The 26,756-nt window shown below is 37.0% G+C and overlaps 1 protein-coding gene across 2 annotated transcripts in view; it reads right to left on the reverse strand.

Annotated features, from left to right (window-relative positions):
• Positions 1-7,107: 7,107 nt before the first annotated feature.
• CUTC (cutC copper transporter) overlaps positions 7,108-26,756 on the reverse strand; it is a 29,740-nt gene continuing 10,091 nt past the window's right edge. Inside the window, exons 4-10 of one of the 2 annotated variants that reach the window (XM_036265526.1) lie at positions 22,349-22,558; positions 21,665-21,700; positions 18,501-18,634; positions 12,414-12,441; positions 8,767-8,872; positions 7,541-7,595; positions 7,167-7,245 (exon numbers count right to left, since the gene is read on the reverse strand). In XM_036265526.1, coding sequence (XP_036121419.1) covers positions 7,204-7,245; positions 7,541-7,595; positions 8,767-8,872; positions 12,414-12,441; positions 18,501-18,634; positions 21,665-21,700; positions 22,349-22,558 — 611 coding nt within the window. In that variant the 3' untranslated portion in view covers positions 7,167-7,203. Of the gene's footprint in view, positions 7,596-8,766; positions 8,873-12,413; positions 12,442-18,500; positions 18,635-21,664; positions 21,701-22,348; positions 22,559-26,756 lie in introns of both variants that reach the window. The other variant, XM_036265525.1, reaches the window with a different exon arrangement.

Below are 26,756 nucleotides of genomic sequence, written 5' to 3' on the forward strand. Positions count from 1 at the left end.
AGAGTTTCTTTTCTTGTGCAATATCTTAAAGTAGAGATCCAGATATAAGTGGTAGCAACAAAAAGATTGTTCTTCTTTATCTTTTTTTCTCATTAACTTTGTTTTAATGGGTCTCAAATTTCTTGACTGATTTTTGGTCAACTTGTTTCTATTCAAATATACTGATTTTAAAAACTACTGACTTAGCCTTGGCTGATCTGGCTTATCAGTTAGCGTGTCTGACCCCGGACCAAAGGGTCGAGGGTTCGATTCCCAGTCAAGGGCACATACCTGGGTTGCAGGTTTGATCCCCATCCCTGGTTGGGGTCATTCAGGAGGCAACCAGTCAACATGTCTCTCACATCAATGTTTCTCTCTCTCCCCTAACCACCCCCCACTCCATTCCCTTCTATTCTATGTAAAAATCAATGAAAAATTATCCTCAGGTGAGGATTAACAACAACAGCAAATTGAAAAATAAATAAAAACTACTGACTTAAAAACTGCCACCCCCACCCCCCAAAATGGTCACAAACATTCTCTTTTCCTTCTGAAGGTTTTATGATGTATTGCTATCATTAACCAGACTTTTATCATTAAATTTAAATGACCAACTGAGACTAATAGTTCTGAGATTGTTCTTCACCTCTGAGTAAAACTAGGGTGGTAGGTATTGGGGATAATATTCATTTAGTCTTTGAGGAGTCTGGGCAGATCTGGTGACTTTGCCAGCTCCAGCTACCTTCTTGTCCACTGCTTTGGTGACACCCACAGCAACTGTCTCGTGTCACAAACACAAAAATGGCCCACAGGAGGATAGTCGGAGAAGCTCTCAACACAGATGGTCTTTCCAGAAATCATACCAGCGATGACAAGCATCACCAGATTTCAGAAACTTCAAGCCATCTTCCAGCTTTGCAGAACAATGATCAATCTGCTTCAGTTCAGCAAACTTGCAAGCAACATGATATGGGCTAACTAGATAAAATATGTTATTCTCATAGTCATGACTTTCAACGTGAGGGATAACTAGCTACTCCCTTTGACCAATAAAGAAGGGTCATCTCTTTGGCATCTTGTGAGTGGATCCTTAAAATGGGTAAAAGACTTAAATGTGACCCATGAATCCATAAAAATCCTAGAAGAAAATGTAGGCAACACAATTTCAAGCATCATATGCAGCAGAATTTTCAGATACATCACCGAAGGCAACAGAAACAAAGGAGAAAATGAACACACGGGACTACATCAAACTAAAAAGCTTCTGCACAGCAAAAGATACAATCATCAAAATGGAAAGGGAACTCACTGTATGGGAGAGCATAATTGCCAATGATATATCAGATAAAGGGTTAATTTCCAATATATATAGAGTGCTCATACAGCTCAACAAAAGGAAGACAAAGAACACAATTAAAAAATGGGCAGAGGAACTAAATAGACACCTCTCCAAACAGGACATACAAATGGCTAAGAGACATATGAAGAAATGCTCAACATCACTAATCATCAGAGAGATGCAAATTAAAACAACTATGAGGTATCACCTCATACCTGTCAGAATGGCTGCCATCAACAAATCATCAAACAACAAGTGTTGGCGAGGGTGTGGGAATGCAGACTGGTGCAGCCACTATAGAAAACACTATGGTGTTACCTCAAAAAATTAAAAATTGAACTGCCATTGACCCAGTGATCCCAGTATATTCTAGGAATATACCCTAAGAAGCTTGAAACACCAATCAGAAAGAATATATGTACCCCCATGTTCGTAGCAGCGCTATTTACAATAGCGAAGCTCTGGAAACTGCCCAAATGTCCATCAGTAGATGAATGGATAAAAAAGCAGTGGTACATATACACAATGGAGTACTATGCAGCTGTAAGAAAGAAAGATCTCTTATCCTTTGAGACAACATGGAGGGACCCGGAAAGTATTATCCTAAGCAAAACAAGCCAAACAGATAAATTATCATATGATCTCACTTATTTGTGGAATATAATGAACATAACAGTCTGAGGAATGGGGTAGTCCCAGAGACGTGGAAGTGGGGTACAGACTGACAATCCCCAGAAGAGAGGGTGGTGGGGGAGAGATAAACCACAGAACTTATATGCATGCATGCATGAACAATGGACATGGACAACAAAGCTGGGGACAGTGTGGGGAGGATGGAGGAGGGGGGAATCAGTGGGGGAAAAAGAAGAAACATCTGTAACAAAAAGAAATAAATTAATTTTAAAAAATAAACAAAACACTCTTACATTCATTTGTTTAAAACCAGCTTTATTGAGATATGAATTCTATACAATTCACCCACTTAAAGTGTATGATTCAATGATTTTTAGCATATTCATAGTCGCACAATTTTGGAACATTTATATCACCCACAAAACAAACTCACATCTAATTTAAAGCCCCTCCCCTTTCTTGGCTCAGGGATCAGCTATTGCCAGGAAGAGAAGTGTCATTCCTTTTTCCATTTTTCTTGTTATTCCATCCCACTTCCTCTCAACTCCTAATTTCAGGATTAGGGCAGGGAGGTGAGGACCAAGGAAAGAGGCAAAGATACTTTCACTGAGCTGGTAGGGTGACCAAATTTTTCCAGTTTACTTGGCACTGAGGAGTTTCGCAGGATATGGGACTTTTAATGCTACAATCAGAAAAGTTCCAAGCAAACTGGGATGGTTGGTCACCCTACGAGCTGGTGCTGTTTGTAGTTCACTATTGCTCTATCAATGGCTAACCATCACACTCTGTTACAGCCACTTCCCAGGTGGTCCAACTCTTAGCTCTTCTAACATTGGGGACCTCCAAACTGCAATTTCCCAATACAGGTTGTACACTCACGATGACCTCTTCCCTTCTGAAATCCTGTCCTACAGCAATATAGGCTTTGCTGCTAGTAATATTTATTACTGAGTTAGCTAGAAACAGCCAGGTAGATCCATTATAAGGTTAAGTTTCCATTTTTATGACTAGCAAATAATGTATAGGGTGATGTTTTGACACCATGTGGATATTCAGCTCCTATCTTTTACCTAATAGTTTTAGCACTGATGGTCTTTGACTGATTAATTTCATTAGGGGATGCAAAATGTTTATTCTCTAATTCTAAAAGATGAATAATGTTGCTATGAACATCCATATGCGAGTTTTTATATGGGCATGTTTTCAATTCTCTTGGGTGTATACATAGATGTGGAATTGCTGGGTAATATGAAAACTCTGTTTAACATTTTCAGAAACTCCCAGGGTGTTTTACAAAGCAGCTCTACCATTTACATTCTCACCAGAAGTACATGTAGATGTTAGTTGCTCCACATCATTGGTATGGTCAGTCTTTGGGGTTATAGTCATCCTAGTGGGTGTGAAGTGATATCTCATTGATTTGCATTTCCCTAATAACTAATGTTGAGTATCTTTTCATGGCCAACTGTGTACCTTCTTTGGAGAAATGTCTACTTAAATCCTTTGCCCATTAAAAAATTGGATTGTCTTTTTATTGTTGAGCTGTAAGTAATCTTTATATATTCTGAATACAAGTCCACAGTCAAATAAATGATTTGCAAATATTTTCTGGATTGTCTTTTCACTTTCTTGATGTTATCCTTTGGAGTACAAGTTTCCAATTTTGATAAAGTCCAATTAACCCCTTTTTCCCCGTTTTCACTTGTGCTTTTACTGTTATAGCTAAGGTTTTACCTAACCCAAGGTCACAGATTTACTCCCATTTTCTTTAGAGTTTTATGTTTTAGCTCTTTTATTTAGGTCTAGCATCCATTTGAGTTGTTTTGTACATGAAGCAAAGTAAGGCCCAAGTTCATTCTTTTGCATGTGGATATCCACTTTTCCCAGGACCACTTGTTAAAAATACCATATTTTCTCCAGTGAACTGTCTTGGCATCCTTGTCAAGAATCAATTGACATATTGATTGATTGACATAGGAATTATTTATGGACTCTCAATTCCATTGCATCGAGCTATAAATTCGTCTTTATGCCACTATCACGTTGTCTTGATTACTGTAGCTTTATAGCCAGTTTTGAAATCAGGAAGTGTGAGTCCTTCAACTTTTTTCTTCTTTTTCAAGATTGATGTATTTTAGATCAGCTTGTCAATTTCTGTTTTAAAAAGTAGTTGGGATTTTTAGAGAGATTGCATTGAATCTGTAGATCAATTGGAGATTATTGCTATCTTAACAATATTGTCTTTCTATCTACAAATATGGGATGCCTATTGTTAAGTATTTTATTCTTTTGATGCTAATATATATGGAATTGTTTTTTGGGTTTTTTTTTTCCATTTTTTGTACAGAGTGGGAGGGAGAGAGAGGAAGAGACAGAGAGAGAGAAACATCGACGTGAAGGGACACATCGAGTGGCTGCCACTGCACGACCAACCAGGGCCGGGGACAAACTGCAACCGAAGTACATGCCCTTAGCGGGAACCGAACCCGGGTCTCTCCGGACCGCAGGCCGATGCTCTAACCGCTGAGCCAAACCGGCCAGGGCTGGAATTGTTTTCTTAACTGCATTTTAGGATTATTAATTGCTAGTGTATAACAATACAATTGATTTTATATATTGGTTTTATATCCTGCAACCTTGCTGAACTCATTTATTCATATTTTTGTGTGTGTCTATTCCTTAGAATTTTCTATATACAAATCATGTCACCTGCAAATGGAAAGCATTTTATTTCTTCCTTTCCAATCTGGATGCTTTTTATTTCTTTTTCTTTCCTAATAGCCTTCGCTAGAACCTCTAGTACAATGCTGAATAAAAGTGGTGAGAGTGGCCCTAGCCAGTACCTCAGTGGTTAGAACACCAGCCCAAGGACCAAAGGATTGCAGGTTCGATTTCTAGGGAAGGGCATGTACCTGGGTTGCAGGTTCGGTCCCTGACCCTGGTTGGGGTCGTGCTGAAGGCAACCAATTGATGTATCTCTCTCACATCAATGTTTCTCTCTCTCTCTCCTTCCCTCCCTTTCATTTTATCTAAAAAAAAAAAAGAAAGAAAAGAAAATCAATGGACAAACATCGTCGGGTAAGAATTAACAGCCACCAAAAAAAAAAAAAAAAAGTGGTGAGTAGGTGAGTAGACATCTTGTGTCTGATATTAAGAAGAAAGTATAAGTATGATGTTAGCTGTGTGGATTTTTTTTTGGTAGATGCACTTTATCGGGTTGAGAAAGTTCCCTTCTATTCCAGGTTTGTTGAGTGTTTTTATTATAAAAGGGAGTTTATCAAATGCTTTTTCGGTGTCAAGATGATCATGTGATTTTTGCACTTTATCAATATAGTATGTTATGTTGATTACTGGATGTTAAACCAGCTATGCATTACTGGTATAAATCCTACTTGGTCATAGTTATTGAATTTCTTTAATGTTACTTGAATCAATTTACAGAACAAAGGGAAGAGTGGAATGGGAGGGGCAAACAGATCCTGATATTTAGCATAATTAACAAAGACAGTGGAATTTTTCCACTAGCATAGTAATCAATATGAATATATAATTTGATGAGTGTAATAAAAATATATAAAAATATGAAGAAATCCTCTAGCCTCAAAATACTTATAATATTGTTGAGAATAAACTTATACACATGAAATAATCAGTAAATATTTTAAAACAGGACTAAAATGTAGAAAAATAAAATCAAGGTAGGAATTACCTTATGTTTCTTTTAATTTACATAGTGGAAGGTGCTAAGTGTTGGTTTCAATACACAATACCTGGTTTCCTGGGAAGGGCTTGAAATTATTAAAGACAGATACCAGAAAGTTAACCTTGAAGAAAATAACTAATATTTAATGGCTACTTATTATTACTTGGTGCTTTAATATATCATTTAACCAGAAACCACGGTTTAGTTATAATTCCTGATTTACAAATGAGAAAATTAAAGTTCAAGAAATTAACTTTCTCATGCTTAAACTTGCAGCCAGGATATCACAGTCTGTCTGACTTGCCTAGGAGTACTGCTCACTGTACTACATCTACATACCAGAAGCATCTTAAAGCAGAAGTTGGAGGTTAGCCTAGTATTCAAACGTTAATTTGTTGTTCAACTTTGAGCAATTCCTACCACCTCTGAAATCCCTAGCTAATCTGTTTTAATAAAATAGAGATGATAATTAAATAGAGATGGTCTGTTCTTATCTTTGAAAGATCATACAGTGAAGTCCAAGCATGGGGGAGGGTTACTAAATATGACTGTGTGCATTTGTGTGTGATACTTACACATCTGTCTATGTATTACAAAGCCAATAATGAAAACTGGTTTTGAAATATTTATTTTTAGTAATTGTATAAATAAGCAAGAAAATAAACTACTCAGGTTACTGTTGGTTTTTATTTTGCCTCTCATTTTTCAAAAATTACTTAGCAAATATTCTACGTTGAAATTGTACCTAAAAAAATCGAGGAAAGAAACTAAGATTTAAAGGCGAGGGAAGGGACACATTTCAATAAAGGCAAAGCTCTTAGTATATACATTCATAAGTAGCCAAATCTGTGCATTATATTCAAAGGTCCCATTAACTAACTTCCTAAACAAAAGAAAGCTCTTTATACTATGCTTCAGTTACTCTCCTAAAATAGAAACATGTTCTATTACCAATGTGTTGTTACTGTCAAGTGATATTATAAATATGAAAGTGACAGATAAAGCTAGTGATGAACTTCTCCATGTGGGGCCTGCTCATAGGAAAAGTATCTTTCATCATTAGATTATATTCTCCCTACTTGTAGCCTCAATTGAAAGAAATAGCTATTTTGATAACTTTCCTAACCTCCCCAATTCTTACTATCAGTCTTTGTAAATTGTCAGATGAATGTTATGGTGAAGTAATTTTTCTATCTGGGAACAGAGCGTAGAGGTAACCTGGTGAACACCAGTGATTAATTCCAGTCTGGGAACTTATACATCCTGCTTCCCAAATCTGGGAATTTTTATGCTGTACCATTTTACTGTGTATCCTTAGCATCTTGCCCAGGGCAACATACCTAATGAATACATAACAAAAAAGAGAAAACAGAGAAAAAACAAAACAAAAATCTTCCCTTAAATATTTTGCTAGACTCTATTTAGGCTAAAAAGAAGAGACTGCCATAACAGTGTGTATATTTTTATTTTACAAATGAAAATGCAAAATACTGCTATGAAACTGTACCTAAAGTCACACTTTAAATTCATATCTTGCAGTCGAATTTTCTCAGTTCATCAAATAATTCCAATAAAAGCAGACAGCCTCCTTCTATGGAAGGAGCATAGACCAGAATTAACCATGATAAGCAAGATTAAGCAAAGGGAGTGATTACAGCTCTGTTTCAAGTTTTCTTCTGGAAAACTTTTTCCATGGCCATGTGAGAGTTAAAACAAAGACTGTAGCTGTCCTGACCAGAGAAGAAGGTTAAATCGGTGTCAGAGAGAATTGTAAACTGCTCTTCTGCCTTCATCCTGTGATATCCATGTCTCTCAGAGAGGTCTAGCTAAACCAGAATATTCTTTGCAATAGCATTCAAAGTCCTTACTTGGTTCACATCGGTTACCTTTAGAGAATATTCTGAGCTAGAAAGAGAGGCTCCCATGGCAACAGAAGAATTTCTGCAATAGAAATAATAAAGGGACAGATAATTATACATGTTGTTAAATGAACCCTCCTACTGGCACTTCATCTTTATAGGCTATTTCAAGGACCCTGGACTACTACATTACATAATTTTATTAATTAATTAGTTAAAATATCTAATAACCAAATCTATCAAACAATACAACTGAATTTGTATCTAAAATGTAAGTTGTAAGGTTCTTGCTTCTTTTATATCTCATTTTTCCCAATTTATAAATAATCAACTGCTAACTATTAAATTATAGAAGTCCTGCCCTGGCCAGTTTGGCTCAGCAGTTGGAGCGTCAGCCTGCGGACCAGAGAGTCCCGGGTTCGGTTCCCACTAGGGCACATACCCCCCCCCTAAAAATATATATATATATTTTCTCTCAAGTATAATAAAAAACAAATTATTAATAGTTTCAATTCTTTAATGGTGACAAAATTTCAAAATAACTGAAAATAGAGAGCAAAAGTAAGAGAAGACCAAGTATTAAAGGTAGGAGGGATAAAAACAACTATGACTCTTCCATACTTATCTGACTCATTTGAAACACAGATGCTAAATTAGTTTATTATTAACTGTTCTAAGTTGAACAATCACTTAATGATATAATGGTTCACCTATGTTCAGAAAATTCTGCTTATTTAAAGCAGGATAAGAACCATTTTGCAGTTGACTTTTTTAAAAGAAAGGCACACTGCCACACACAGCACCTCATTTGGATGTGTCTGGAGTTTTGGAAGCTTAACTACCCTACATTCTCCTACAAAGGACCTTGAGAGCTTGTTTAGAGGTTCTAGCAGGGGAGTGCAGCTACTTATATGCCCCTTAACCAAAGAGCAGTCTGCTTCTCTATCAGGGAAGGTCGTCCTCTTCGACTGAGCATATAGCTTCAGGAGGGACACACATGGAACCATGGGTGAAGGAGGAAGGGTACACCTACCTAGCCAGTCAGATCAGCCGAATCAACCCTGGCTATCAATGGGATGACAAATGTTGAAGCCAGATTGCCCTCACATCCCCATTTTGCAGTTGCAAAATGACTGCAATACTTATGTACTAATCACAACATTCCATTCATTTATCATGCCATTAACTAAAGTCTTCCTGTGTGGAGGAGATTAATTTCATCCCTTCTTGTATGAGTCAAAGAATACTTTTACCGAAACTTCATTCCTGAATCTCTAGCAGATCGAGCAGAACAGTGGAATTCTGTAGCACCAGAACCCTCGAGGATTCTTTGTAGATTTCTGTCTGTTATACCACCCCCTGTGGGAAAAAATAAGTAATACATTAAGTAGAATAGAATTCTGCATAAATATTAAATAATAATGACTGCATTAAATAATAATGACTGCTTGATCTACCTATAATCCCCATACTGAAATTTCTCATTAACTCAAGAATTATTCTCTCTCTAATAAGCTAGAATAAAATTAGAAAAGAATGATGAAATACAAACTACAGATTCTAAAGAACAACTGGTAAGGTCACAGAACCTATGATGGAATCTTCTATGTCCATTGGCAATGTTATATGCTACAGACGTTAAATCTCAAAAGATTACTCTAGGGCAATAAAAATCATCAAGCGTTCTATCCCTGCTACCCCTCAATTAAAGAAAAATCAAATTAAAACAAAAGAAGTAAGCTTAAAGACAAAACTATAAAAGCATAGCCTCAGAATGCGTCTGAAAGAGAATCTCACACCCTCTCTGGACCAGCATTTGAAGACCACACTGATGTCACTGGAAATGGGGAATAATGCCAGGTGTTATATAGTTTATTCATTATAATATCAATTTTTTGTTTCATTTCACAGAAGAATTTGTATCTATATTAAAAGTGCACAATAAAGTACTTTATGATGACTCATTTGTTTTAATGAACAATCTCTTAAATATTTATATATAAAGAATCATATTCTCAACTGATACCAGATTATAAATATAAAATTAGTTTATTGATCTTTATATCCTTATCTCCTAATATATAGGAGTTTTCAATAAATATGTTTAATGACTGATAAAATACGTGCTTTGTTTCTCAAGTTGCTGAAGTAACTTGACTTTACATACTCTTCTGGACTCTAAGTTTTTTTTTCTTAGCGGTACAGTAACATCACTGAGCCCTAAGTAAAAAAAAATATAGACTGAGAAGTTGGATTTAGATTGGAATCCTAGCTTCACCACTGTAACTCTTCACAGCTATGGGATCTTAGATAAATTACTTTAAACCACTGAGCCTCATTTTTTTTTTCACCAATAAAAGAGGATAATTGTTACAAGGATTAAAAGACAACTGTTATTTCCTTCTAAAACACAGCAAGCTATCTGGCCACTGAAACCATGTTGCTCCAGTTATCAGTCATTTTAGGGCATAGATAATACATTTTCAAACACAGAGTAACACATTTTTACAGTTGGAACCAAAGAGGACAATTAGTTCAATATCCTCTCTTTACAGAGGAAACTGGAGCCTAAATATGTTGTAAGCTTCATTATGAAAGTCCCTAGAGGGAGACTACTATGTTCTATTTTTCTTTGTATTTCTCAATGAATACTCATTAGGCATTCATTTTGACTTATCTAGGAGTTTTTGCTTATTGGTACTTATTTTCATGAAGTTGTAATAATTTATTTATAGATCTATTTATAGAGCTCCTCAAGTAAACAAATTACTTCATATTTATTTCTCTCTTATCATATCAACCACAGAACCTAAAATATAATTATCATTTGCTTGGTAAGGTTTGTTAAATAATCACAACTATTTTTGTATACATCTTCTCACCTAAACCTCTTGAGAAAGTAGTTTCTTGTGTAACTCTGCATCCCAAGTAATGCCTTGCACATGGTAGATAACTTAATTACATAATAAGCAAAGGCAATCTTAATATTAACAATTATCTAAGTCTGGCTATTAGCTGTCAAGGCTAAATACATTTAGTTTTAAATAGAAATGCATTAGACTTAATTAAGTCTTTTTGTATCTGCTCATGGTTCAGGGACTTGCTACAGGTCAGAGCTTTCCTAAATGTCTGATACTATCCCTTTATCTGAACTCTTTTTAAAAGTTGGCCTTTAGTCTTGCAGTTGGTTGGGCATCGTCCGTGCACCAAGGGGTTTCTGGTTCGATTCCTGGTCAAGGGCATATGTCTGGGTTTCAGGATCGATCCCAAGTAGGGGGCATGCTGGAGGCAGTCAAGTGATGTTACTCTCACATACATGTTTCTCTCTCTCCCTCTCTCTTCCTTTCTCTCAAAAAATCAATAAAAAAATCTTTCATAAATGAATGAATGAATGAATGAATAAATAAATAAATAAATAAAAGTTGGTCTTCATTTGGCTATCACCATTTTGAGCCCTGGTCTTGGCATCACTGGTAGCGAGAGAACCAGACATTGTATGCCTTCAGATGTGATATATCACCCATAAAGGACAAAATCACCCATAAAGTATTCTTATCAAAAATATTTAACCAGAATCCAATCTAGCTACCAATTTACAGGAAACACAGTGGCTAGAAAATACAAGCTAAACAATATCAAAAGGAAACAATTTGATATATCCAGAAAGTAGGACATTTTACAGAATAAGTGACCAAAACTTTTAAAATTTCATTTTTTCAAAAACAAGGGAAAGATAACTTCTATATTAAAAAATATTAAGGTAACAACCAAGTACAGTATTTATTCTTTGATGGGAATCCTGATTTAAACATATCAGTTATAAAACATATTCTGTGGCAACTACAGAAAGGAGAGTATTGACTGAATATTAAATGGCATTAAAGAATTAGCGTTTATTGTTATAAATATGATAATGGTATTGTGATTATAGTAAAATGCCCTTACTTTTTAAAGATGCATAAAGATAAAATGTCACGATGCCTTTAATTGAACTTTAAAATACCTCAGGATAAGAAAAGATAAGACAAATGTTACGAAATGTTAAATCCATGGAATGAGTATATGCTATTTGTATGTTTGAGAAATTTAACAAGAAAAAATTGAGATAATCTTTATATTTGTCTCCCTCTGATTCTAGGTCACCTTATCTAATTCTTTAAAAACTGTCCATTTCTGCCCTCGCCAGTGTGGCTCAGTTGGTAGAGTGTCGTCCCATGCACCAAAAGGTTGCTGGTACGATTCCTGGTCAGGGCACATGCCCAGGTTGCCCAGTAGGGGGTGTGCAGGAGACAGCTGATGGATGCTTATTTCAAATTGATGTTTCTCTCTCTCTCCCTCCCTCTCCCTTCTTCTCTCTAAAATAAATAAAAACATGAGAAAATATTACTAAAATTTATTCATTTCTAATCAGCCATTATATACTTCATTGATTTTATAGTTATCAGGAGCATATAATCTGATTGTGTGAACTACAAGGAAGAATTTGGTGATCAGAGATTTTTAGGAACTGAGTATATTTATCCAGGGATATTATGTTTGCATACACGTTGTTAACAACTTAGACATTTGGCCCTAACACTGTGTAGCAGCAACTTTGGAGTGCCTCACCAGAGATGAACATCCTCATTCACAAAATTCTACACTATGGGAGAGCAAAGATGGGGAAAGTCCAAGTCTAATCTCCTTCTTTATTTGCTCTTCTCTGAGCTTATCCCTGCTAGAATGTTCTCCTCATCCAAAGTTTTAAGTTACAGCAGACATCTACCATCTTAATCAAATGATAATATTCTTCTTTCTGAACACTACGTACTAATACTTTCTCCCATATTGCCCTGCCTCCTTTACTCTTCCTTCACTACAATTCATTGTTACACTAGTGAATGGATAGATAGATAAATACCTGGCATTACCACAATCCTGCCTTTTGCCTGAAAAAAGAAAAAAATAAACAAGTAAATTTTAATATCTTTCTCTAAATGAGATAGTAAGGCAGTGAAAATAGAAATGTAAGTATATTAAGTTTTAAAAACTAGTTTTCAATAGATCTTTCCTGTTTCTTTGGGATCTTAGGTAAGTAAGATGTTCAGCATAGTAACTCTTTCTATCCAGTTATTTTATTGTATTATTTTTAAAACTTGTACTGTTGTGAACACAATATAAATACTGAATAATCACACCACTTTAAGGAAAGCCATTACTGAAAAAGAACACTAATCTGAGTTCTTGGTATGTGATAGGACGGAAGTAGTTGAACTTACAATTTCAGCAGTAAAGAAAGAGCATAACATAACTGTAAACTACTGGTCGGGGGACCTACTCAAATGTTGTATCCTCAACTAAATTCCCTACCTTATCATACCAATTAAATAAAACCATAGGTCCATTTAACTGGGTTTTAGGTAATAAAACTGAACTATATGACTTGCTTAAATTTATGATAATTCTACAAGAAAGGTATTGAAATTTCCTTAGTTTTATTACAATTTCCATCACATTTCCTAAATAAATTTTGGTAATATATCACTGAAAGTCAAAAGGAAATCACCCCATTACAAACACATACTTAGTGGAACTACTAGTAGGAAACAAGGACAGAATAAAAATTATATATTATTTCAGGCTCACTAATTTGCAGAATAAAATTTTTACATTATACATAAATTGAATTTTTTCATATGTGGATTCCCTGAGATAGGTTTTTAATACTGGACCAGCCAATCCTGCCAATCGAACACAGTTCTAAGTCATTTGCCTCAATTGTTCAGCTTATGTATGCACTTTGTCTACCCGGTCCTGAGTTGGGTATAGTGTAGGCTATCTCTTCTACTGAGTGCTATTGAACAACAGAAAAAAAATTCAATCAATAACTACCCATAACTTAGTTTCTTTTTCCATAAAACAATGAAACATTCAACTAATGTATTCAATAAATATAATTAATATTGAAAAGTACTTAATTCTACCTCACATCCAGTTAGGACAAATGAAGAAACTGAAAGATGGACTTAGTGTGGGGAAGAGAAATGGGGAGAAGAGAAAAAGAGGTATCATGTCCAATGTGAGAAGAGGGGCAGAAGGAGAAAGGAGAAAGAGGATACAAAGGATAGATGAAACAGAAACCAAAAGAAGGGAGTAAAGTAAAAATGACTAACACCAGAAAAAACAAATGCAAAAAAAGGAAGAGAAACAGAAAGTCTCGAAAGCAGTGATAGCATAAAAGCAGTGAAAAGGAAGGTAATAAGTAGGGAAAGAATATAGATAATTATGAGTAAAAGGAGACACAATCTTTCTCCTTATTTTTAAGACAAGTTATAGATACTTTAATGAGTTCTAAGTAACTATCACTATAAAGTTAAGGTGAACATTCAATCTGATTGTCCTTTGAAAGATTTTGTGTAGCAAAATTCTAAAGTAGCTCCGATAAAGCAAGATACATTGTAGAAGCCATCTATGAACAGGATTCCAATTTTTTTTAAAGAAAGTGAGGGTAAGAAATGATATGCTGGTGCAAAAAGGGAAACAGAGACCAACAAATAACTTGGAAAGAGTGGTCATAAAAAAAATGATGGATTGCTACAAAATTGTTTTAGTTGCATATTACAACATTAAGATGTAAAAAGCACCACTCTTTGCCCTGGCTGGTTTGGCTCAGCGGTTAGAGCGTTGGCCCATGGACCAGAGAGTCCTGGGTTCAGTCCCACTAAGGGCATGTACCTCGGTTGCAGTTTGTTCCTGGCCCTGGTTGGGGTTGTGTGGGTGGCAACCAGTCGATGTGTCTCTCTCACACTGATGTTTCTCTCTCTCTCTTCCTCCCTCTCTCCCTCCCACTCTATCTGAAAATAAATGCAAAAATGTCCTCGGGTGAGGATATAAAAAAAAGGTCCACTCTTTTTTAGAGTATGAGTCAACAACAAAATCAGAACCCCCAGACTAGTATTTAAGTAACAGGAACTCAGTAAAATGATCAGGTGACCTCAAACCCTAACTTCTGGCACATTTGTCACTGAAAAAGGAAACAATTTTTCATAAGAGCTCCAAAATTGCAAAAAAAAAAATTGTATATGTATATATTTTGTGAAAATCTATAGATTTTATAGAGATTTTCCAAAGAACCCCCTTCTGAATAATTTTCTTTATTTAATTTTTTTTTTTTTTTTTTTTTTTATCCTCACCCGAGGACATTTTTGCATTTTTTGTTCAGACAGAGCGGGAGGGAGAGAGAGGAAGAGAGAGAGAAACATCGATGTGAAAGGGACACATCAAGTGGTTGCCACCCACACGACCAACCAGGGCCGGGGACAAACTGCAACCGAGGTACGTGCCCTTAGCGGGAACCGAACCCGGGTCTCTCTGTACCGCAGGCCGACGCTCTAACTGCTGAGCCAAACCCGCCAGGGCTGAATAATTTTCTTTAACCCTGATCAAATTGATCAATCATGAATGTATTTATCTAATGTCATTACTCACCTGTGCATCCATCCAACAATACTTATTAAGTGCCTAGTATGTATCAGGCACTGTTCTAGGTATGTGAAATACTGTGGTTGAAGGGATCCAGAATATGTCACTGTGGCATAAAAATTATTTTGAGCTGAAGGCATTTGAGTTCTTAAAATTCCTTATCTGCCTAAAAGTAGAGCCTCCCAAAAGAACTAAAACAGAATTCAGCTACCAAAAATCCCCTCCCTGGGAGCAAAACATCCAAACCAACATTGTCACAAAACTATCATATCTTCCATCTATTCTCCTAAGGGTCCATTTATCTTTCCAAAAAGTCATTTCTCTTCTCATAAATGCTCTTTCTACTTTCTCTTCTAAGTTCCTAAGTGCCCTTCCCCCCTCCTCTTAGATGGCATATAAGCCCCCCAAAAGTGTTTTTTCCCCTGACGTGGTGAACAACAGAAAGTTCTTATTCTCGTTTAGTTTCTATGAATACACACATAAATCAGAGTCATTTAACAATACAAAGCACTTACTAAGTGTCACACTTTGTGCTATTATCTGAAATAATCTACAACTATTCTAGGAGGTAGGTACCATTATTACGCTAACTTTGTAATGGAGGAAACTGAAGTTTAGGATGGTTAGGTAATTTCTTTAAGGTCACTATAAATAAGAGGCAAAGCCAGGATTTAAACACAGACCTTTTCAATCCCAAAGCCTAGGTAGGCTTTAACCAGTATATTGTATAGTATATCTTGAAGGTATTCAAGTGAAGTAAGCATGATCCCATTTATATGTGGAATCTAAAAAGTCAAATACACAGAAGCAGAGAGTAGAATGGTGGTTATTAGGGGCCGGGGGCAGGAGGAAATAGGAACATGTTGGTCAAAGGGTACAAAGTTGCAGTTATATAGGATGAGTAAGACTAGAGATTTAATGTAGAGCATTGTGGGGGTTCAGAACAAGCCACCCCAAGATGTGACTCAGTGGTATGTGGATTACTTTGAGCTAAAGGAATTTTAGCAGCAGGCTCTAGAGAAACTTCTGCCCCTGCCTCTAACTAATTAGAAGAACATGAGTTAGGGGTCTTGCCCATAATAAACTATTATCAAAGATAACTTCTTTTGACCTATCCATACAGCAGGACGAACTTCAATTTACTAAACTTCTGTTCTTATCATCCTGCAATGGCCCTTTGAAGCCCCCAGGGTTTATCCCTAACTCAAGATGTCTTATATACTTATGTTCCCTTTCTACCTCTAAACCTCTCCTGCAGTCTGGCCAGTGTGGCTCAGTGGTTGAGCGTCAACCCATGCACCAAGAGGTCACCAGTTTGATTCCTGGTCCTGACACATGCCCAGGTTGTGGGCCCAATCCTCAATGGGGGGCATACAGAAGGTGGCCAATTGATGTTCTCTCTCATTAATGTTTCTATCTTTCTCTCCCTCTCCCTTCCTCTCTAAAAAAAAAAATCAATAAAAAATATTTTAAAAAGAAAAATAAACAAACCTCTCCTGCATGTGGAGTCTCTGACTCTTTCATGTATGTGGGGTTCCTATACATAGGTACATATTAAATTTGGTTATGTTCTCTTGCTAATTTGTCTCATATCTATTTGATTATTAGACCAGCCAGGAGAACCTCCCCCCACGGCATGACAACTATAGTTAACAATGCCATATTTAATAGTACTGAAAATGTGCTGAGAGTAGATTTCAGGTACTCTCACCACACACACAGTAGTGATATAGATAGCTATGAGCTTCACTATAATCATATATACACACACACATATATCAAAGCATGTTATATACCTTAAATACATACAATTTTTATTTTTTTTTAAAGTTAGTATATAGGCTGATTCTGAAGACTCTGTCACGGGGTGTTTGGAATCAGACGCCAGCCAGCTAATAAACGGCTCTTATTTGGACTTCAAAAAAAAAAAAGTTAGTATATAAAAATATTCAACCCAGCTCTTCCTGAGAACCAATGATTAAACTACAAATCTCTTACACACACAGAGAGAGATTTTGAAATGCATTATGTGACTATGGCAATTATTCTCTACTCCATGGTAAGTAACAATTTTAAAATGGAAACCTGATTCATCAACTCTTCTATTTTAAAACCTTGCAGGCTTCCCCAGTACAGAAAAGATAAAATACAAACTCTTAAATAGTTCTGAAAGCTCTGAAGAGTATTCTTCTCTTCATATTCAACGTTATATTAATTCTTCAATATCTTAAATTATGCTCACTTTTGTTTCTATTCCTTTGCATATATTAATTCTTCTACATGGAGCATTCCTCTCCTCTACCCCCTTTTACAGGGGTAACTCCTAATTATCTCTCAAATGAGTAAGACATTACAGGGTAGATGTCTTTTCTTCTGGGAAGCTAACTACTGCCAACCCCCACTCCTCAAATCTGGAGTTAATTCCTCTCCAATGTATTCCCACAGTACCTTTTTTTATAGCATTCTATGAAAATTTCTTGCTCTATTAAAAATGCCTGTTGTGCACTAGATTGTAAGGGCAGTGATTTTATATACACACACACAGACACACACATGCCTCTTGGTCATTGACATAATACAAATGCCCTGCACCTACTACATACTTAATAAATATTTGTAAAATCAATAAGTTCCAGACTAGCAAAGTCACATCAGATCCTTATGTGAAATTTCTAAAAATTATTTTCATGGCTGTAGAAAAGCAAAACTTAAACAGATATCTACCCATGAATACTAAATATTATTATTAATAAGAGCAGTAGTAATAATAATAGAAACGCACATGTATTAAGATGTCAAGCCCTGTGCTAAGGCTCTTAGATATCTTATCTCTACCAATCCTCAGAGCAACCCTATATAGGAAGTATTAAACTTATCTCAATTTCATATTTGAGGAAACAGAGGTTTAAAGGTTAATAATCTACTCAACATTACACAGCAAATAAATTTCAAACCTGAGTCTCAAATCCGAACTCTCTCTTCTCAAAGTCCATACTCACTAACTTAGAATGCCTCTGGACTGATGTCAGAAAAATATAGACATACTCCAATTACAAAGCCATCGTCTGACGGCTCTACAAATGATGCTAATGTACCAGGGCATACAAGAGAGAAATATTATATTTCCACTTTCTTGATACATAGGAAGAGATGAGAGAAGAACATAGTTTTAGTTTTTTAGAATTGATAATTATCTCAAATTTTATATGGGATCCCCTGAGTATACATAGACTGCCAATGAGATGATGTGGCTTAAAACTATGCAATGCTGATGGCAGAGAAAAAGTAAAATTTGCTCTGGTTATCCAAATTAGATAAGATCCATAAGCATTGTCTATAATCTGATCTTGGTTACTAAAAAAACTCATGTGAAAAAAATAAGAGTTATATAAATACATTATTGCATGCTTGCTTTTTCCTATAAAGTAAACACAAAGTCAGTAATATTTACTTGCACAACTTAGCTGAACAGCAGAATATCAGGAGTAACCACAACAGTCTTAGGAAGAAAAGAAATAGTGTGTACCTGATCTATGAGTCGCTTTATTAAAGGTAGCCCTTCTAGTGCCGAACTGTCGCATCCACTGGTCAGTACTCGTTCAAATCCCAAGGTTAAGAGAATCTCTAGAGCTGCCACTGGATCATGAACCATGTCAAAGGCTGAAATAAATAAAATTGATTTAAATTTTGAGCAGGTATCACTAACACAGTGATTTCTAAAATGTAGTATATACATAGTGGTGTGCTGGACTTGGCTTGCCCTGGCTTGCAAGAGCCAATTGTTAAATATTCAGAAATTTTGCAAACATGATTATTAATCAATTGGCAACTTGAAATCAATTAAGATGAGAGTATTTTTTTTTTAAATCCTCACCCAACGATATGTTATTATTGATTTGAGAGAGAGAGGAAGAGAGAAGGGGAGAGAGAGAGAAACATCAATATGTGGAAGAAACATCGATCAGTTGCTTCTTGTATGTGCCCAAACTGGGGATCGAACCTGCAACCTGGGTATGTGCCCTGACCGGGAATCAAAGCTACAAAATTTCTGTGTATAGGATGATGCTCCAACCAACTGGGCCACACCAGCCAGGGCAAGGTGGCAGTATTTAAACCACAGAAATCAACAAATGCTAAAATTCAGAATACCCCCCACCCCCAAAGCCAGTTTACCAGCACACTACAGTCTGCATACTGGTGGTATGCATGATCATTTAGGTGGTACACATTTGAACAGATGCATTTATTAAATGCAGATCAGAGTAAAAAGTTTCCATTTCTCATTAGTTATAAAAGTTTCTCTTTACAATACATTTATTTAGGATTTATTTTAAGAAAATTATTAAATAAATTTCCACAGGTAGTAATCAGGTATGGTAAAATTGCAAATGTGATTGGCAAGTGACTCAAATTTGGGAAAGTATGCCCTAAAGCTTCAGATAAACTGAATAAGTAGAATAAAACATCACTCATTAGTTCTAAAAAATGGCCTTGGTTCACATTCTCATTATTGACTCATAGTCTGTACTAATCTATTTACCCTACATACCCAAGGCCCACTGTACAAAGACAGTTGTTTACAACAGATTATATGAGGTTTCTTTTCCATCCTACTTTCTATAAAACTTCTCTCCTCCTCAGAGAGGAAAGTAGCACTAGGAACCTCAAACAGAATTACTTCTGCTTTGGCTCTCAGCACTGCTACATGCTATGGGCGTTCTAATATATAGGAAACTAGGTGCCAGCTAGACCCCTTCCTTTTACCCGAAAGTGTATGGAGGCAAATCTACTATAAAGGATTTCCCTTTTTTGGTGGCAGCAGTGATTACACTATACTATCTCATTAAATATGTGAGTGAAAAAAATATGGAACCCAGGTCAATATAAAATTTTGAGAACGTGAAAATATTTTTGTTAAACTTATTGAATAGTTTTATAAACTTATATGAAACAGATTAGTATAAGTGCCTGCAGGTGTGGCTGAAAAGTCAGTTTTGTGACTGCAAAGGAAAAGAACAGAAATTTAAAATGATTTTCTTAGTTTAAGAATAAAAAAAAAAACCACATTCAATATGATGGGTTTATTTCAATTATTTACACAATATCAAATTTTAAACTATATGTTTTTCAAATAAATGTTTACCAATTAAAATTATTTTTGACTAGCCTCAAGGTTCTGGCTTTTAAGCAATCTAACATCTTTTTGTTAATGCTAGTTAATGAGAAGCACAGCTTCTTAAGAAGTCAAGAAAACAGATTTCTGTTGGTATTATCCATTTAAAGTAAAACAAGGTAATAAATGCTTTATGTCTGGTTTATATAAATGGATGCAAGTGCTGGTGTCTATTCTTATCCTAATCTCTGAAAGGGTAAGAAAGGTCAGAAAAACATTCAACATTTTCTCAAGAACACTATCAAGTCAAAAAAATTGACTCTGAAGACTTCCTTCTTTTCTTGTGCAATAGCGTGCCCTCTGGAGGCAAAACTGACACTTGTTCTTTCATTTTACCAATGTTTGGCCAAAGGGTATGGAAATTATAACTCTGATTTATAGACAGGAAGTATTTTTTATGAAATTAGATACATTTTAGATATTATTCTGACGTAGATAAGCTATCAGTAATGTAAAGCAATTTTGTGCACTATAGTGAACAAATGTTCATTGACTATCCAGCAATAACTATTTCTTCTTTCCTAATAGAATCCAATTTTTCTTCAGGTATCTATCCCCTCTCCACCCATGAATCATATATTCTCCTGGAGAAGCTAACCTCACACCTAGCTCCAGGAATAGTCTTGTCTAGCTTAACAGGCAGTAAATTTCATTTCACTGGCCACAATAATTTATTCTTTTGGGGGTTGCATAAGACATAAGGTCGTCTAATAAAAATGAATCTCAGGATTCTTGCTGGGAATGCTATGACAAATACATACACTTGTAGACAAAGATTACTCTCTCCATTATACCCCACCACCACCATCTATTTTTTCACCACTGTCTTTTTTAACAACTTTTCACAACTAAAGCTTCATATATTCTAGAAATTGTGCATTTTTAAATTTACCACTGCTAGTCCTAAGATCAGTATAAAAAAACCAATTGGGCCCTGGCCAGTGTGGCTCAGTTGGTTGAGTGTGTCTCATGTACCAAAAGGTCACCAGTTCAATTCCTGGTCAGGGCACATGCCCAGGTTGCAGGTTTGATCCTCAGTTGAGGTGCATGCAGGAGGCAGACAATAGACGTTTCTCTCTCTCTCTCTAATATCAATAAAAACATGTATTTAAAAAGAAAAAAAGAGCCCTGGCCGGTTTGGCTCAGCAGTTAGAGTATCAGCCTGCAGACCAGAGTCCCAGGTTTGGTTTCCTTTCCGCTAGGGGCACGTACCAAAAAAAAAAAAATCTCCTTGGCCGGTTTGGCTCAGTTGTGGTTCATCCCTGGTTCTGGTCGGGTCTTGCAAGAGGCAGCCAGTTGATGTGTCTCTCTCACATTGATGCCCCCCCTTCTCTCCTATTCTATCTAATAATAAACAGAAAAATATCCTCGGGTAAGGATTAAAAAACATAAAATAGAATGGAACCAAGTGGTAACACTGTAACATTATAGAATTGTGTTCCAAAAAAAGGTTGTGGCATTTGGTGAAATTAGAAAACACACTATTCAATAGAACTTCTAAAATGGAAATGACTCACCTCGGTGGAAAGTGACTGGCAGAGGACGGCACAAAGCTACAAAAGAAAGTCACATAACAACGTGAATGATGAGATCATCACTGATTACCAGATACAGAATTCTCCATGTTAGATGGAACTTTTATGTATCTTCCTCTCCTAAGTGAACTGAAGTAATAATAAAATGGCGACCTTCCAAATTCAAAAATCCTATTGTTTCCATAATATATATATAAAATAAATAAAATGATCATTCACTCCTTAGAGGCACCAAATAAAAATTATATAATCTGGCAACTATAAGGGCAGCATTACATCCATTACTCACTCCTCTGAGACTTTTCAAGAAATACTTTGGCCTAGTAATATAGACAGTTTACTTCTGTCCTCTCCACATCTCCCCATTTTTACCAAATGCAATCGCTTTTGTGGTTTTGGTGTAACGATTAAAGGAATCAAGGTAAACTTTCCTGTAACCCTGTAGGAACAGGAGCAAAACCTGATCTATAGCAACTGAAAAGAGTGAGGAAGCCTATGCCACACATACCCCTGCCCAAACATCTAAATAACTACTGTTTATTATAGTTAGTATAAGTACCTGCAGGTGTGACTAAAAAGTTAGTTTTGTGATTGCAGTTTTCTATATCAGGAATCTTAAATGCAATCATCATTAGAGGCTTTTTGGTCTCAGAGACAAATTCTTACCAACAAGGGACATGCACAGCTCTTTGTCAATGTGTCCATCTTCAGTCAATGCACCAAATACCAAACCATCAGCACCATAAAGCTTGGCAAGACGAATGTCAGCCTTCATCACTTCAACTTCACGATCTGAATATAAAAAATCACCTCCGCGTGGCCGAATCATCACAAAAACTGGTATCTGGACACACTGCTTCACTACTTGAAGGATACCTACACGAACAGGAATCAGACTAATTAAAATGCAAATGTGAGCTAGAAGCTCAAAGAAGTCAATAAAATATTATTGGTCTTTTACATATGTTGTTATGATAGTAACACTTCTATAAGAAAAGAAAGAATTGACTGAGGAAACTAGAGAAAAGTGGACCCATAAGAAAGGAGGATACTGAGAAGAAAAAAGTAGACAGAGAAGCTAAATAATAAGAAAATCAAAGGTAAAAAAAAAGCAACTTAGAAATCAGGAAAGAAAGTTACTGCATTTTAAAAGCACTTGACAGTTGACTCAACAAAAATTCTTTTACTGGTATGTAACATTTGAAAGTGTAATAATTACCAGGCTCAGTGTTCTGCCAGCATATTCCTAAGATTTGGTTTCTCCTTTCTAATTCATTATAGCTCTATTTAAAACTTACTATAGAGATGGTTACACAGTGCTAAGGTTTATAATCTTTTTTTTTTCATCCTCACCCGAGGACATTTTTGCATTTATCTTCAGATAGAGTGAGAGGGAGAGAGGGAGGAAGAGAGAGACACATCAACTAGTTGCCACCCACACAAACCCAACCAGGGCTGGGGTCAAACTGCAACTGAGGTACGTGCCCTTAGCCGGAACCGAACCTGGGACTCTCTGGTCCGGAGGCCAATGCTCTAACTGCTGAGCCATAACGGCCAGGGCTAAAGTTTATAATCTTTTATTGACTTTTTTTTTTTCTTGGTACGTGCCCCTAGCGGGAACCGAACCCTGGACTCTCTGGTCCACAGGCCGATGCTCCAACTGCTGAGCCAACCGGCCAGGGCAAGTTTATAATCTTTTAATGGACAAAGTCATTTGGACAAACTCATTTAACAAAGCCCTTTTTTGAAACAGATATGTAAAAGGGAGCAAAGTTCTACTTATTTGTGATTTTATACAGCGATCTATGACACAATATGTTCCTAAATATGACACAATTCATGGCTAGCTCAGAACTCCTCAATAGTTTACAATCTGTGGCAAGTACCATTCTTGTTTACCCAATATGAATTCAATCTTTTTCCTTGCTAAAAGAACCCCAATTCTGCACGGGGTAGCACTATGCCCAACAGCAAGCAATGAATCATTATCGCTGATGCAAAAAAACAGATTACAGTTAAATTTGCAGATATGTTCTAGAGATTTTATAGGATGGCTAGGGAATGCCCTCCTTTAGTGAGAAGATTTCAAAGGGCTATTGCACATATAAACCTTTTATACTAAATGATACTATCGTCAACCTAAAAGTAACATATGTCTTCCATTCAATAAAAAATTATAAGGCAGGAAAACAAGACCCATCATGAAGCGATAAACCAATCAAACAAAATGAACCTAGTCCTGGCCGGTTTTGCTCAGCGGTTAGAGCATCGGCCTGCGGACCAGACAAAATGAACCTAGAACTGATACAGATGTTAGACTTAACAGCTAAGTCATTAAAAATAGCTATTATAACTTTATTCCTTAAGTTCAAAAAAGTTAAAAAGCTACATGGGAGATACTACAGACTCAAACTTCTAGAGATAAAAATTATAATGTGTGGGACTTCCGGTCAAGATGGCGGCGTAGGTAAAGGCGGTATCGCGTCCTCCCACAACCACATCAAAGTTACAAATAAACTTCAGAACAACCATCATTCAAAACCGCCTGAAATCAAGCTGAATGGAAGTCCTACAACTAGGAATTAAAGCAGCAGCCACATCCAGACTGGTAGGAGGGGCGGTGGCGTGACGGGCTGGTCCCACACCCACGTGTGGCGGATAAAAATCAGGAGGCTCCCACGGCTAGGAAGGTCCTTCCTGAGGACTGAGGGGTCCCCGTCCCACACCAGGTGCCCCGCTCAGGGTTCCAGTGCCAGGAAGAGAAGCCCATCACTTCTGGCTGGAAAAACCAGCGGGAACTGAGCCTCAGGGAAGCTGAAGCGGCTGGAGCCCCAGGCAGCTCCCTAAAGGGCCTGCGCACGGACTTATCGGACTCTCTTCCGCTAAGCTTGGAGGGGAGGCAGCTCGAGGGGCACCAGAGACACACAGGGAAGAACTGCGCTGTTTGGCACTGGAGCAAGGGCTGGAGAGGGGGTTTTCTCTGGATAAATGTGCTGTAAGAGGCCTTTGTTCCTTTGGTGAGCCCTTCCGGGGGCGGCAGAGAGTCACCATATCTGGAACTCCAGCAACCTGGCTCACACTGGTAGCCCCGCCCTGCTGACTCCCTGAGGCCCCGCCCCACCCAACTTTCAGGCCCACCCAAGCTGTTGCAGTTGCTTAACCATAGGATTGGCCAGTCTTGGATCCTGCTTCAGGTTTTTCCTAAATTCTTTCAAACGAGCAGCATCTGGTCTCAGCGAGCCCCATACCTCTCATTAAGTAATACACAGAAACCAACACAGGGAGGCAGCCAAAATGAGGAGACAAAGAAACAGGTCCCAAATGAAAGAACAGAACAAAACCCCAATAAAAGAACTAAGTGAAATGGAGATAAGCAACCTAACAGATGCTGAGTTCAAAATACTGCTTATAAGGATGCTCAATGAACTTAGTGAGAACCTCAGTGAACTTAGGGAGGGCCTCAAGAGCATAAAAAAGGACCAGTCAGAAATCATGGATGCACAGTTAGAATTGAAGGAGGCATTAACTGAAATAAAGAATAATTTACACAACTTCAATAATAAAGAACGTAAATCCAAGGAGCAAACCATCGATCTGGAATATAAGGAAGCAAAAAATGCCCAATCAGAACAGCAAAAAGAAAAAAGAATCCAAAAAAATGAGGATAGTGTAAGGAGCCTCTGGGACAACTTCAAGCGTGCCAACATTTGCATCTTGAGGGTGCCAGAAGGAGAAGAGAGAGAACAAGAAATTGAAAACCTGTTTGAAACAATAATGGCAGAAAACTTTCCTAACTTGGTGAAGGAAACAGACATATGAGTCCAGGAAGCACAGAGAGTCCCAAACAAGATGAACCCCAAGAGGCCCATACCAAGACACATCATCATCAAAATGCAAAAGGTTCAAGACAAAGAGAGAATCTTTTTTATTGATTTTTTTTATCCTCATCCGAGGACATTTTTCCATTTTTTGTTTAGGTAGAGTGGGAGGGAGAGAGGGGAACAGAGAGAGAGAGAAACATCAATGTGAAAGGAACACATCGAGTGGCTGCCACCCGCACGACCAACCAGGGCCGGGGACAAACTGCAACCGAAGTACATGCCCTTAGCGGGAACCGAACCCGGGTCTCTCCAGACCGCAGGCCGACGCTGTAACCGCTGAGCCAAACTGGCCAGGGCCAAAGAGAGAATCTTAAAAGCAGCAGGAGAAAGGCAGCTAGTTACCTACAAGGGAGTTCCCATTAGGCTGTCAGCTGATTTCTCAAAAGAAACTTTGCAGGCCAGAAGGGAATGGCAAGAAATATTCAGAGTGATGAAAACCAAGAACCTACAACCAAAATTACTCTATCCTGCAAAGCTGTCATTTAGAATCGATGGACATATAAAAACTTTCCCAGACAAGAAAAAGTTAAAGGAGTTTATCACTACCAAACCATTATTATATGAAATGATGAAGGGTCTTTTTGAAGAAAAAGATAAAATGTATGAACAAACAAAATGGCAATGAATACATATCTATCAACAATGGAATCTACAAACAAAATGAACAGGTAGAACAGAAACATTCTCATAGATACAGAGAACATTTTGTTGGTTGCCAGTTGGGAGGGGGATTTGGGGAATGGGTGAAAAAGGTGAAGGGATTAAGAAGCACAAATTCACTGCTAGACTGACAAACCTCAAAGGGAAAGGGGTTGGGGGAGGGAGAAATAAACCAAAGAACTTATATGCATAACCAATGGACACAGACAATAGTGTGGGAAAAGGTGGGAGGGGGGCAGGAATGAGGAGGAGGGGGTCAATGGGGGAAAAATGTGGAACATCTGTAATACATTTTACATCCAACAATAAAGATTTGGAAAAAAAAGAAAAAGAAAATTATAATGTGTGAGATGAAAAACAACACACTAGGCAGGATTAACAGCAAACAGACATTGCAGAGAAAAGATTAGTAAACTTGAAAACAAAGCAAGAGGATCTATGCAAAATGAAACACAGAGAAAAAGGAGACTTAAAAAAGAGTAGTTCAGACTAGCCAATGTGGTTCAGTGGATTGAGCATTGTTCCATGGACTG

Source organism: Molossus molossus, unplaced genomic scaffold (genome assembly GCF_014108415.1).
Source record: "Molossus molossus isolate mMolMol1 unplaced genomic scaffold, mMolMol1.p scaffold_m16_p_17, whole genome shotgun sequence".
In the NCBI taxonomy this organism is placed as follows: Eukaryota; Metazoa; Chordata; class Mammalia; order Chiroptera; family Molossidae; genus Molossus; species Molossus molossus.